General features: G+C 41.4%; 1 protein-coding gene across 1 annotated transcript in view; it reads left to right on the top strand.

Annotated features, from left to right (window-relative positions):
• The first annotated feature begins 1252 nt into the window (after positions 1–1252).
• HS6ST3 (heparan sulfate 6-O-sulfotransferase 3) overlaps positions 1253–15157 on the top strand; it is a 329107-nt gene continuing 315202 nt past the window's right edge. Inside the window, exon 1 of the mRNA XM_026119450.2 lies at positions 1253–2263. Within this exon, the coding sequence (XP_025975235.2) occupies positions 1713–2263 (551 nt within the window). The 5' untranslated portion in view covers positions 1253–1712. The remainder of the gene's footprint in view (positions 2264–15157) is intronic.

Below are 15157 nucleotides of genomic sequence, written 5' to 3'. Positions count from 1 at the left end.
ACAGGAGTCTAATTATTTAAGTCTTTAAATGGCCCCATGATGAGTTCCTCCTCTCTTGATATCAGTCTGCTGAAGGTGAAGTTGTCTTCAGAGTTGAACAAGAAAGTTGCTTTAGCGCTGTCAGATATCTAATCAATCCCTCAGTAAATAAAGACATTCTCTAATGTTATAAACTATAAACTTAGATGAGAAATCAGTTCTAATATGAAATGTTTTGCATAATTATACTTCATAATCCAGGAGTTACAGAAGACTTGTATTTGGATGTGAAATGTTTGTAATAGACTTTTAAAAATACAACCTAACTGCAGACAAAACAGTGATTTTTCTACAAAACATTTCCCAGCTAGGTGTTACCCTTAAGCCAGAAACTTTAATGTCTATTGAAAAAAACCCATTTTCAATATGGAAAAGTACATTGTTTCAAATGGAGGATTTTTACAAAGATAGGGACTGCAAAGATTAACTTTTTTAGCCTTGAAATAGCTATTGAGGAACAGATGTTACTGTCCTGTGGTCATTCAGCATGCGGGACTAGCTGCACTTTGAAGTCTTCGGATGACCACAAGAAACAGCAATACCATCGATCATTTAATCCACGATTAATTACTGAACCTGTTTAGTAGTCCATGCTGCCCGACCTTGTTATCTGAAATATTTAAGCACTGTGGTTATAAATACAAGGCTGCCACACCAGAAAGTGTAAGGGGGAGGGGGGCAGAAGGAAAAAAAAAGAAACCCTCAACCGTCTAAAAGCAAACCCTAAACCCAGTGGGGCCCCCACGAGGAGAAACACCACCACACCTGCGCAAGGCGCAGCGTCGCGGGAGCAGCTCCGCAGCACTGCACGGTGTGCGTGGGGGAGGGAGGTGCGAAGGCGGCGACCACTGGCGCGCGTGGCCAGCGCGCGCCTCCCGCGAGCACCGCGTCCCACCGGCTCCACAGAAATCCCCCCCCTCACCTGGCGGAGCGGCCGTTTTAATTTCATTGGCTGCCTTGCGCTCCATCCCCGTCGCTTTATTGGCTAGTCCCTCCGCCCCCCCCCCCCCCCCCACGCTATTGGCCTCAGCCCGATACCTGGAGGGGAGTGAGGAGCGACTCCCTCCACCCACGATTACTCACCGCCCACTCTCATTGGTGCTAGAGCCGGCGTGCTAGGCCCACCCATTGGCTACTCAGGTGGCCGGCTTGCCTTGATTGGTTGGCGGGCTGGGAACCCCACCCCCTCCGCCCTGCGCTGGAGGAGCAGAGCGGTGTGTTTGGGCTGGAGAGTTGCCGGTGGAGCGGACTCGGGAGCTCGCGCCGCTGCCGCCCGGCAGCGCGTGCTGCTGCCGCGGGGACAGCGCGAGGCGCCGCCGCTACGGGGGCCGGCACGGCGCGCTGCGCTGCCCTGCCCCGCCGCCTTCTGCCCGGCGTGCGCGGTCCGCGTCAGCTGCGGAGTGCGGGCGAGCTCGGCGTCTGCCGCTGCCGGCTGGGGTGCGAGGATGGCCGCGTCGGGCGGGCCGGAGCGCGGCGCGCTGAGCTGAGCGAGCCGAGGGCGCCGCGGCCGCCCGCGAGGACCATGCCGCCGGCCGCGACGGGAGAGGAGCCGGGCGCTGCCCGCCTGCGGCAGCCGACGAGGGCGGCCGTCCTGCCCGCGCCCAGCAGCGCCCGCGACGGGCGCCCACCCGCCGCCTGAGTCCTCGCCGCGCCGCGGGGCCCCGTGCGTCGCCATGGACGAGCGGTTCAACAGGTGGCTGCTGCCGCCGCTGCTGACGCTGCTCTTCTTGCTCATCGTCTATCAGTACGTGTCGCCCGCCTGCCCGGGCGCCGCCTGCCCCCGCCGCCCGCCGGTCTCGGCCGCCGCCGCCCGCCGCGGGGGGGACCCGGCGGAGCGGGCGGCGGCGGAGGGCGCCGCGGAGGAGGCGGCGGCGCTGCCGCGACTGGTGCCCAAGTTCCCGTTCGCGCGGGGGGAGCTGTGCCGGCGGGTGCGGTTCGACATGCGGGGCCGCGACGTGATCGTCTTCCTGCACATCCAGAAGACGGGCGGCACCACCTTCGGGCGGCACCTGGTGCGCAACATCCGCCTGGAGCAGCCCTGCTACTGCCGCGCCGGGCAGAAGAAGTGCTCCTGCCACCGCCCGGGCGGCGACAAGGACACCTGGCTCTTCTCCCGCTTCTCCACCGGCTGGAGCTGCGGGCTGCACGCCGACTGGACCGAGCTCACCAGCTGCGTGCCCGCCGCCATGGAGCGGCGCGGCTGCGCGGGCAACCGCACCCTCAGGTCAGTGCCGGCCGCGGGGCCGCCCCGTCTGGAAGGAACGGCCGTTGCGTCCGTTAAACGGAACGCGGCGGGGCGCGGGCGGGGGGAGGGAACCCCCGGCGGGGTGAGCTGTGGCTGTCCTGCTGCGTGGGCTGCGCCGGGCTGGGAAGTGACGAGCCGTTTACCGGCTTCTTTGTGACCGTTGGAGGAGTTGGTGTGGTTTCGCTCTGGTCTCTGCCTGCTTTGAGAAGAAGGTAGCAGTGAAATAATCGTGATGTTGGAGTTCAGGCTCTCCCCGAGTTGCGAGGCGTGTTGAGGTTGTATGAAAGAGGGCCGGCAGGTGTGATAGCTATTAAATAATTTCACATTCATACTTTTGAAGCGCTCTTTCCGGGACCATTATGCCCGATTTGGCCGAATGGGTTTGTAGGTAGCTGCAAGCGGTGTTGGTTGGGTTTTGTGTAGTGCTGGCTGCGTGACAGTGGATCTTGGTCATTGTGGGCTTGTAGGGCTAGATGTGCTTGAAGGTCTCTGATGCTACACTTCATTTCCACCTGCTCAAATATAATTTCAGTTCTCCTGAGACAGTGGGTAGATGTCCTATAAATTAGTGCCATGCTCTGGCAACTTGGCAAGAACTGTTTTCTGCCATCATCATTTAAAAAAAAAAAAGGCTTACTTTTCAGAGTAGATTCCAGTTTTGCATATTTTCCTTCTAATTTGTTACTTGTAATGAGTTCATTTATTCTCGAGCTTTTGTCAGTTCCATGTAGTGCATGTGCAGCTGCCTTTATTTGCTTTCATGTGTTAATCTGTACAAAAGTCGACGTGTTTTTATCCAAAAGCTTCTAGTATCTGTACTTTTGAAACTTAAAAAAAAAAAAAAAAAAACTGTTCTGCATCCAAGAGTGCCCCTGCAGAATCTAACACAGCGTTGCTGCTGCTGAATAGTAGTTTGTGTAGTTTGAAGTATCCAGAAGTGAGTAAACTCTCTTTTTTCCTTCTGGTTCCAGTCAGCATATGGAACAGTTCTGTGCTTTGCGTTGTGTGCATCAGGACTTGTTATACGTGCTAACTAAAAGCTAGAAGAGGGGGTGTGCCAGGCTTATTGCAGTGAACACAGTTTTAACAAAAAATGCAGTGTTGACATTCCTTGGATTACCTGATGACAGTGGCCTTTAACATATGGATTTTGTGTGAATGCTGCCTATCTTCTTGTGTTACCTCGTATTATGCTTGGTCTTGTAAAAGGCCTTTCCTGTTCTAAAAGGGAAAGATTGTCAAAGAGATAATATCTCTTGATACGTGATGCAAGAAATTATCTTTAGGTGATTCAGTAAGTTTCAGGCTTTGCTCTGATTTACCATTGATCCAGATTTCCTTTTAGTATTTGTACAATAGATGTTAAACATGTGTAGTAACAAGTTAAGGGGTGAATTATTCTTAAACTCATATACTGTAATGATTATGACAAATATATGTAAATTATTTAGGAAAACTTTTCTTTTTTTTCTTTTAAGTTATGTAGTTTCCCAGGTAACTTAGGTTCTTTCATCTTACTAGCCATCTTCATTTTACAAATCCAGGGACTAATTTTTCTGTAGGACCACTCACACATTACCTTTCAGATCTTGTCTTCTAAAAACAAGTAGTCCATGACATACATGGACTCATTTTCACCAGGTGTATTCATCAAGAAAATAGAGTGATTTTTTTTTTTTTTTTAACAATTTGAAGATTAATTTGTGTGCAATGCTTCTATTACAAATATCCTGACTGGTGTTGTGTTGAATGAGTTGTGTGGTATGGGGGGCAGGTTATGAATGTTGATGGTTGTGGACTTGGAGTGGACATGCAGAATACTGAAAATTATGTGAAAATTGTTAAGCTGAGGTATGATGTATGTTTTTGTGTGGTAGTGGAAGAGAAATGCTGTGAAGGTCTTCAAGAACAAAAATAACTTGGTGGTAACTCTACAGCTTTAAAGAATATTCAATAACTCGTAATGTAGACCAAGGAGGGGGGATGAGAAATAATACTCATAAAAAGGACTGAGAATATATATACCACAACTAGCATTCTCTTCTGCTCTGTCATATAGAGTATTAGTAAGTAAATAACCACATGTTAAATTGAATTGCTATGACTCCAAATAGGAGGTAAAATTGGAGTAATTTCTTCAATACTTTTAAATAGAAAACATGATTATATTAAGTCAATTAAGCTTAGAGTGTGCCTATATATGATGTGGTGAAGATGATTTTTGAGTGTATTTCTGCTTTTTCCTGATACCAGGGTGTTAACATAATCTTTCCTATCAGGCCTCTAGGTATATAGCCTATCTTTAATTACGTAGAGAGAATAGGGGTTTAGAGTGTAAATTTCTGCATTCTAAAAACTGTCTTCTTACAGTGCCTATAGCAGTGTGTTTAACGTGAGTAAAGATTAAACAAGTGTCTCTCTGAAGTATTTGAGTTGCTATTTTATTATGAGTCTGTTAGATGAAGACCTGCCTTTCAATATATGTACCTTCAGAATAGTTGGTGAAGAAACTAGCTAGAATCAATGGCTGAGAGGGGACAGGTGGTAGGGAAAGGAGGGAGTGGACAGTGGTTCTACAGGTTTCAGAATGTGCATGAAGCAATTGACTTTCACAGTATGTTTAAAGATGTTTAACGTGAATTCTCATCAGAAAAGAAGAGATAAGGACTCCTTAATATTCTCAATGACTGGGTTCTGACATCTCAGATACCAAGAAAGAATGTGGGGCAAAAGCTGCTGCTGTGCCCCAACAGCTTGAGCTCTGTCACTTGCCAACAGCAGCTATGATTTTGATGCCACTGGACCTTTACCTCTGTGACATATTGGTATGAAGTGTCCTGTCCCCTCATCCCAGCTTAGGTACTTCATTATGAAAAGTAGTTTGTGTGTGTATCGGGTGCTATTGAAAAGTTCTAAAAATCTTTGAAGGTACAACTCTCTTTAGTATTTAGAATCAAAGTTCTGCTGAATGACGTTACATTTTTAAGAAAAACTTTTAGTCTTTATTTCTTCAAACACTTGCATATGTTTTAAGTTTCAGAATGTGAGATGTTCCGCTGAAATATCTGCCTAAGTGTTTACAGAGCCAGGCTGTTAGTTTCTAATATTTATGTATAGCTTTCACTTTTATAAAAGCTGCTATCTGGATAGTGGGGGTATTTAGAAGGGTATGTAGTTGATACAGTTTTAAATTAAAATCTTATTAGCATAGTTTTCAGCTCAATGTTCACAATAACATGATTAAAGCAATCTAACCTTTTTCCTGAAGATGCAGTTAGACTCACACAGAAGTTCTTATCAGTAGCATAGTCCCGTAAATGTAACAGGATATTTACTGCTTTACCTTGTATGTACAATTTGGGTTATTTTCTGTGTCTTACAGAAATGCCTATTAAAATAGAAAGTACCTGATACTGATTAGGCCAGAGTTCTTTCTCCCCCCCCCCCTTTTTTTTTTTGTAAGGAACCATCTTCCGGTTCCTTAATGTATTTACTCTGCCCTCTCTGGAAGTCATCAAAGTTGAAGATGTTTGTGTTTAATTCCACCTCTGGAACTTCACTTTCCTTTGGAGATACTGAGGAACCTGAGATTACAGAGCCTTAGTCATTGTTGCCCAAGGAAAGAAAGAAGAAGCAGCATTAGATATCTAACTTGAAATGCCAGAAAAGAGTCAGTCCCAAGTCTGAGCTAGTGACCTTAGGCTGCCTCTGTAGACAATGGAGAAAAATAGAATGATACAGTCAGCCCTCTGGAGGCGCCTAAGATACCTGCCTGAGACCTGATGAATTGTTTTCTGTAGGGGCAGTTCTTCCTTTTGCTGATTGCAAAGGGAGCCTGGAGTAGCTAGTTTGGACTTAATGTCTAAAAATAGATGAGAAGAATTCCACTTCTAATGTTGCAGGTACGTGGTCCAAACTGGTTGTCTGCCTCTTAAGTTATCAGGTAAATCACTGTGTGTGAGATAGTGCTTGCTTGGCCACTCTCCTTTATGTATGAGGGATGGAGGGGGGACCTTTAAAGTCCAAATGTTTGTAATATCATTAATAATTATTCATTGTCATGTATTACCAGTTTGCTTAATTTAGGAAGGTAATCTCTTAAACTGGGCACTTGAAAGAACACTACATTGGAGTTTTTCCTTTGGAAGTGTTCTCTAATTTTCTTGTATCAAACAATAAAGTCAGTATAATTCTATAGACCACATGAGCTTTGTTATCAATGCAGTTTAGTATTCTAAACCTATTGATTTTCATTAATTCACTTCCACTATACTTTCCATTTCTTCATGTCTGTTTAATTTGCTGAATGCTCCATTATTCTGTAGAAGTGTAAATCCAGCAGTAAACTCCTGAGTCATGGAATTGGAAGAGTTAGATAGAAATTAGTAGGTTCCTTTTTTCCCTTGAAATGGTCCTATATTTTTCTATTGAGGGGTTTTTAAAACTCTAACAACAGGAGAATGTAAGGTGGGCTCTCTTTTGCAGCTATCGTAACTAGATCATCATAAAAATGTAAAAAGAGTGCTAATTGAAAATTAAGACTTTGTATGGTGAAGGTGGTGTGGAGAAGAGGAAAAAACCATGAATGAGTAAACTGAATAAAACACGCACATTCTGTATCACAGCTTGATATTTTATACTGAAATGAATGAGCTCTATTCCCCCTCCACCCATACGTTTAAGGAGCAATGAAGATTAAACAATTTTGTGAGATCCTCCTACTGATCGCTTTTGTTTGTTTCTTTTGTTGGCTTTTAATTGCCTCCAGCATTGGAGGCTCCAGAAGCATTTTTGGTAATCCCTTCTAGTGTTTCTTATTGGAAATTTTTTTCCAGTGCTTTGTATGAATCTTTTTTACTTCAATTTTAAACCCGTTGCATTTTCTCCTATCTTTCCAGGAACATAGAGAACAAATGGATCTATTTCTCTTTGCAGTCACCTGTTCCTCCTCCTCTTTGGATTCACATCAGTTGCTTTCTTGAAACATGGTACTTCAAGGGGGATACAGTGTTTCATCCAGATGTGTAATACAAAGTGGAGCAGAAAGCATTTCTTCACTTATTTTGGAGGTTATGTTCCAGGTTGTACACTTTAGTTACTTTTATTGGTTTTGTAGTAGCCTAACATTGACCGCTGTTCAGTGTGGGATTTACACCCAATTTATTTTCTCAAACTACTACGTGTTTCCTATTGTCTATTTATATGACTAATTATTCCTGCTTAAGTATAGAGCTTTGCACATATCCCCATTGGATTTTATTCCTCTTCTATCAGTTTCTTTAATTTGTAAGGTTGATGTGAATTTTAATTTTGCCCTTTCTAGCTTTATATCATTGGCATATTTAATAAATGTATTCTATATTCAGCATTCATGTTGTTGATGCAAACATTAAATAGAACTAAATCCCATTGTGACGTGTCTTTTGTTTGATACAACACTGAGAATAGCTTTCCAGGCAGCTTTGTCCCCACCACGTAGTTTGTTGTAGCCCATGGTTTTCTAGATTGTGACACTAACTGGAAATGTTGTCTAATGTCATACTTAACTTTTTTTTTTATCTAAGGCATTTCCTTCTTACTCTTCTTTTTTGAAGCCTATACTATATTTTAAGAGGAAATCAGATTCATTTGATACAGCTTGATTGAGAAAGTAATGCTGTCTGCTAATCTTTTCATCTATGTGTTTATATGTACTTTAGACCTTAAAGCATCTGGAGTTAAGCTCAGCATCCTGTAATTTCCTGTTTCCCTTTTAAAGGCAGACACTATGTTTGCCCTTTCTCAGTCTTCTCATTCCTGCCATGTCTGTTATAAGCTTTTAATAGCTACTGTAGTTCTGTGATTGGTTCAGCCCATTCCATTAAGTTTTCCAGGATATGAAGTCCTCTCCCCTCCCCAGCTTAGTTTATTTCTAAATATTTAATTTATATGCTTGCTAACCTCTTCTATTTTGAGGTCTTTTTCCTCTGTTATAAAGACCCTCTTTCAGTTGCGGGAATTTTTAAGGGGGAATTAAGCTAACAAAACACTGAATGTGTCCATCTTACATAAAGAAGTAACAGATGAACACTTTCTTTGATTTAGCTGTAGAATATATTCCTAGAATATTATATTTTATTCTGTAGTTGTTTCAATATTGTCTTTCTTCTTTCTAGCTCTTATTCCTACTTGAATGTACAGCCCTTTTATACTCTCTCTGCAATTCTGGTATTGTTTCTGATTCCATCTTGTGTTTAAAGGCATGGTGTGGTCAAGCTTGGTTTCTTCTGTCACTCATCCTTTTTTCCAGTGGTGTTGGTTATACTTGTGCCTTTTTTTTTTTTTTTTTTTTTTTTTTTTTTTTTTTGCACAACTACCACTCTCCCTAATATTTTTGCATTGAACTTGCCTCCTGTGAGGCTTTTCTGTGTCTGCTCCCTCCCCCCAAACTCCCAGCCTTAGGAGCTGCAGACTAGTGTTTGATGGGGACAAAGCTTTCTAGTATCAGGGTTGTCAAAGCCCTGGGAAACCTTTGCCCCAAAGATAAAACTTGTCATTAGACTTTCAAAACTGCTGCAGTAAACTTCCACAAAATGAACCAGTTTGTCTTGCTGGGGACTAGAAAAGTGACAGAAATAATGCTTTCTGCTAATTGCAAGTTTTGATAAAGAGATCGCTTAGCAACTAAGTTGATCAGAAATGGATTGCCCTTACCCATCACTGTACTTTACAGATAACTTTGAGAGTTTGTTTTCTTAATGAAGTCTTGAAACTTACTAACAGTCACTTGGGCAGAAGTTCTTTCAGTGGTCTGTAAAAGAACTTCTAATGATCTATCCAAGTGAATTTTCTTACTCCTTTCATTCAGACTTTGCTGCCTCTTTTTAATTTTTTTATCATGTTGTGATGGGTTTTTGGCTTCTGATATTTCATTCATGGGAAATAAGCTCTCTAATTAGATTTTTTTTTTCCTTGAAATGAAGGAGGTACTGACTTGTCCATGCCATGCAGAGACTCTCTGGGGGAGAAAAAGAAATAGAAGTGTCAGTAGCCTCCTGTAGCACCATACAGTATTATGAGACACAGTAGCTGTTTTAACTGTCCTGTGTAACCAAGATGCTTTCTTGTGTGTATTATCTGGCTGCCTAATTTAGAAAGTCATTTCCATTCCTCTAGAGTAAGATATTGATCAAAATTAATTTATAGTTTTGTGATAGATGTTTGAGGCAGAATGGGAAAAGTTGATGTATGTCCCTTACACTGATAGAGATCAGATCTGTAAACATTAACCAGTGGCAAAAATTGGGAGAAAACTGTAAGCTTACTCTGATTTTTGGGAACCCTTTTGGGCAAGGAACAAAAAATCTCTGCTTTAGTGGTCACGAAGAAGCTCAATGGAAAGTATAGGGAATTGGTTGAACTGAGTGGCTGCCCCTCGCCTCAGGTGTGCTGACAGTTTTCATATGTTGCCTTCTAAGTCAATGAAAATAAAGCATTTCCTTTTGGAGTTTGGTACAGCCATGGCAATGAGTTGAGCTAGCATTTTTTTAATGCAGCGTTGCTCTTTGTGCAGAATGAGATGTGATGAAAGCAAGGGAATCTGTGTTCTTTCATGCATTTTATCACATCCAATTTGTTGCCTGTTCTCCGTAAGTATTTACAACTAAAACTTAGAATTTCTTGATTAAGCATGACATTAAATTGGTTGTCTTAATGTTCTGAGTTTTCATAGAAGGTAACTGAAAGTCCTCCTAAAGATTCGTTATTGTTGAACAAGGTTTTCAAACCTGAGGAGGCTGATTAAATAAAGAGTCTAATGTGGACTATGTATAGGATAAAATGATTCAGCCTTGAAACAACTACTGATTTGAAAAATACGAACAACAAAACTTCTTCAGGGTTTTGTTCAAGATGGCAGGGATAATCTTGCAGAACAAATTTTAGAATGAGTGTCAGTAGCTATTGAAACACTTGTGGTCTGTTACATGTTCAGTGCTTGAGAAGATGTATTGACAGAAAATGTATCAACACGTATTGCCTAAAAGTATAAAGTGGGTTCTTATAAGGATATAACCTTTTATCTTCAAGTTCTGAGGGCTTCAGTTCTGTTATAAAGTAGCATTTCTAAATTTCTAATGGTATTTAGTTATTGTGCAAGAGGGCAACGTTGTAAGGAACCTTACTTAAACTGTATCAAAACAGATTCTTTGATGTGTGGGATAAATATGTATCAAGGCAATGAAGGTAGCATTCAGTGATTCTTGTTCAGAAGCTCAAGTGCTGGGGTGAAACTGGGGGAATATCTCTCAACGGCTCAAAACCTTGCTTTTTAGGGGGAATTACTGGAACAGTAGCTAGAAACTGTCATTTTTCTTACTTATGGTTCTGGTGGTGTCCAAAATCAATTTATTGCTAGGAGCTGGGAGGGTGGAGGAACAAGGTAGTGAGTTTTCTGTTTAAAATGGTTTTCCTCTGTGAATGCAGCAAATGAATGCACTGAGATATCATGTAAATCCTAGTTTATCGTTCTCAAAAAAAAAAAAAAAAATTCTCTCTCTTACCTGGGATGGAGGGAGCCAAGGGTAAGCAGCCTAATGTGTTATAACTTAACATGGCATAATACTCGAATGCTACAAACTCAAAATTACTGAAGTTGCTCTGTAAGAAGTTGGCTTCTTATATCTGGTTTTTAATGCTCTTTCATTTAGCAGTGTCCTGTGACTCCCATGCTGTTTCGATGTGTAGATCTGTAGTGAAAGTGTTATATGAGTTTCTGTGAAATGCAAGGTCATATTTTAATAGAACATACAGGATTAGAATGGAAAGCAAGTGATTATTCTGTACATGTTAGCCACATTTTTAATCTGATAAATGCAAGGAACAGAGAAGTCAGTAAGTAAACAATCTTTATTCTGCTTTTCAGGAAAAAAATTTCTCAGGTAGAGAACATGTTTTTAAGGGCTTTTTCTCTCCTCTCTCTTGTTTTGACAGATGATAAAACACATCATTTTAGAGATGTGAACAAGTATTTTAAATGCAATAGGAATACTACAACTTTTAGGACTCCTGCAGCATCTGGAAGTCTAAAATTGTTATAAGAGTTAATATAGTTCCAATTTTACTATTCGGAGATCTGATCTGAACTTACTGTTAGGTGGCCTCATGTATATATTCCTTATATTCCTACCAAGAGCTTCCCCCCTCCCCCCCCCCCACAGCGTAAAGTCATAAAAAAGGGGGGGGGGGGAATTGTTTTTAATTACTGGCTTAAACTTAATGTCCTAAACCCCTTCTTTTCTTTAAAAACTAGTAATCAGTTAAAAGTTGCTTGCTGTAAAGTGGGCTTCAGACATATTGGAAATGTGTAAGTGCTGTCATAAATCAATGGCAAAAGTATGTTAATGCAGGTTAAAGAGCTGCTCTGTGAATATCTATAAGCTAATGGAGATGGCAAAGATGTTGGCTTAGTAGTGGGAAGCTTTCAGTGTTATATTTACAATAATGCTGGAATGGAGAAGGCAGTGAACCAACACAACTTCAATTTCTGAAATCAAAATAATGAAGGATTGGTAGGAAAAAACCCATAATATTCATAATTGACTTGACAGTATTCTCCCACAGTTCTGTGGAGTAATTTGAAATTCCTGGGAAGGCTGTTTATATGGTTCCTGTTTTGTACAGGAAGGAAAAAAACCTCTTCAGGATGTTGGACTATGTGGATGAGCTGACCTGTCTGAGACTAGTTACTTTCTGCAAACAAGTAAACTTGAAACTGAGGTGAGAGCAAGAAGATGACATACTTAGTCAACAAACTCTTCAAAAATGTGAAAGAAAAGGTAGAAAACCTGCGTAATATAAGCTAGAGTAGTAAAAAGCAGTATAGAAGATGTAAAAATATATAAATAATGTTAATAAAGAAGTTGAAACATCAGCTGAATGAAATGCAGCTAAACTACTAGCAGCTCAGCAAGGCAGGAATGACAAGCTTGTCACATGGGTGTGGGACTAGGATTTCCAAAGTCCTGGGCAGCAGAGTCAAGTGTTTGACAAGAGGTCACCTCTGTGACTGTGGTAACTGAAAGCATATTTCATTCTGTTCACTGACAATCTTCTGTAGTAGCACAGCTGATATAAAAGACAAGTTTATTGGGCCACAGACATAAACTGGTGAGCGAGAGGAATTCAAGAAAACCTGTATGAAAGATGCCAAACTTCAGAGAACTGTAAAGAACTTTTCTGGAGACTTTAAACATGGAATATGGATAACTAAGAAAAATGCAATGCAAATGTTGTGTGAAATACTTATGTAGAACAGTGTATAAGACTTGAGAGATTTCATTGTTGTTATGCTTCTGTAAGTTCATAATTAATTTAGGGTGGGAATGCTAGTATAGAAGTCCACTGCCAAAAGAAACGCTGTTTTATGACAGAGCTGATCACTCATAAAACTGAACTAATACAGATCAACGTAGATTTACGTAAGTACTAAGTACCTACTAGAGGCTAGCAGTTGAGTTGTTTGGGTAGTGTGCTGAATGATTTCTCTGAAACTAATGCATCTTAAAAACTGTCTAAATTGGAAAGTAGGCAATCTCAATGTAATCAAGTAACTGTGTAAATGTCTTACAAGTTACTTTATCATTCCAAATGTCCTAACAGTTGCATGAATGTTGTTGGTTAATACAAATGAATAACACAAAATGCTTACTGACATTGAAGTTGCATATTACTCTCCATTAAAGGAAAAAACCCTCTGAGTTGGAGGTAGTTGCAAAAATAACTTGTAGTAAATATGGCATCGAAGACAAACATGATTTAAACTATTTTTTTCAAATTGCTTCTTTCTGTTAGTTCAAGAATATATTAATAAAGCTTGGGAAAAGAAGTATCGATAGATATAGATCATATATTTGGGGAATTATTCTTATTTTTATATTGACAATAAATAATGAATTATAAACTGATATGAATTAGTTCTAGCAGCTTAGTTTTGCAAAAACTTATTTCTCCCCAGTTATAACCTTTTAAATCTAACAATGCCAATGGGAAAAGCTTGCAGGGTCTCTCAAACTTTCTAATCCATATGTTGGAGTTGGACACATTATGCTTTTAAATGTATGTTACGTTAAATTTTAGTGGTAGCAATGTAGGGATTTTTTTTTCCCTTTAACAAAGTAGCATATTTATAAATTACTTTTGAACTGGCTATTAAGTAGCAAGTAAGTTTGTATCTCAGTGTTCCTGTATTTTCATACCCAAAAGTAGTTACATGCAATTCTTGTCTTCACTTCTGTGTTCTGCACACAGGTTAAAGGTGAAAATTTGGGGGCGGATGGAATAGTAACTGATCATGTTTGACTGGGGAACTTTTCAGAGCAAGAGGTAAGGTGAGAGGAAAGGAGGGAGAGTAGGAGTCAGCCATAAGCCCGAAGTGAGAGCAAAATCTGCAAGACAGCAAAAAAGAGCAGGGAGCAGAAATGAAGCTACAGCCTTGAGAGGTGAAGGAAAGATTAAAAATTGCACAGTTTGAAGTCTGTATTTCAAATAAAATCTCATTTAGAGTTTAAAGTTTTCCTTATGTTCTTTGTATACTTGCTGGGAGAGAAAGGTACAGACGTAATGAGGAAATTCAAGTGTTAGCTGGTTTGAAGCCCAGTCATACATATATCTTTTTCCTCCAGAAGTTTCTCAGGCCATAAGTCTGACTGGCATTGTAGTAAGAGATAAATGTTAAATTAACCACCTCTGTTGCTGCATTACAAACCTCTAATTGCATAGTTTTCATGTAATATTTTCATCCCTTAACTAGATCTCCACTCTTAGTGATGGGAATAAGAACGTTGTTTCCCAAGAAACTTCAAATATAAGAAATGAGAGAATTCTCTCTAACTGCTAAAACCTATGTTTTCATGCCAGAAAAGTCTGTCAAAATGATGCCAAATCTTTTCTGTTGTTGACTTAATATTCAGGTGAGAAGAGCAGCTTTATGAACTATTTTATTTTCCTCTGTTAATAGTCATTTGCATTTATCATAGAATCATGTAGGTAGGAAGGGATTTCTGGCAGACATCTAATCCAAACCCCTGCTCAATATAGGTCTTACTAGATCAGGTTGCTCTAGACCTGGTTGAGATCTGGTTGAGATGACTTTTGGATATCTTCAAGGATGGAGACTCTACAGCCTCTGTGGGAAACCTCTTCCAGTGTTTGACAACTCCCAGGGTAATAAAGAAAAATAAATCAAAAGAAAAAAAGTTTTCTCCTTTCGCTTCATTCCACTTTCCAACCCATGCCCATTTCCTCCTGTCCTACTAATGTGTGCATCCAAGAAGTCTGCCCCATCTTCTCTATCCTCTCCCACTAGGAACTTGAACACAGCGGTAAAATTCCCCCAGAAGCCTTCTCGTCCCCAGGCCAAGCAGACACAGCTCTCCCAGTCTCTCCTCGTGTGTCACGTGCCCTGCTCCCCAATAACCCTGGCGGCTCTCTGCTGGACTCGCCCCAGTATGTCAAGGTCTGTCTTGTACTAGGGACTCCAAAACTGGACACAGCGCTCCAGATGTGATCTCACCAGTGCCAGATAGAGATAGAGAAGGAAGAAACAAAAAAATCACTTCCCTCGGCCTGCTGGCTAGCTCCTGCTAACATAGCCCAGCATGTGGTTGGCCTGCTTCCTGCAAGGGCATGCTGCTGACTCTTGTTCAACTTACTGTCCACCAGGGCCTTTCCTGCAGAGCTGCTTCCTAGCCAGTCAGTGCCCAGCCTGTCTTGTTGCATATGGTCACTCCACTCCAGGTGCAAGGCTTTACACTTGCTTGTCTTGGCTGATCCTCAAGAGGTTCCTGTCAGCCCAGTTCTCCTGCCTCTTGAGGTCACTCTGAGTAGCAGCCCTGC

The sequence above is a fragment of the Dromaius novaehollandiae genome, chromosome 1, assembly GCF_036370855.1.
Source record: "Dromaius novaehollandiae isolate bDroNov1 chromosome 1, bDroNov1.hap1, whole genome shotgun sequence".
Classification (NCBI taxonomy): domain Eukaryota; kingdom Metazoa; phylum Chordata; class Aves; order Casuariiformes; family Dromaiidae; genus Dromaius; species Dromaius novaehollandiae.
This window is presented reverse-complemented; position numbering and strand designations above follow the sequence as displayed.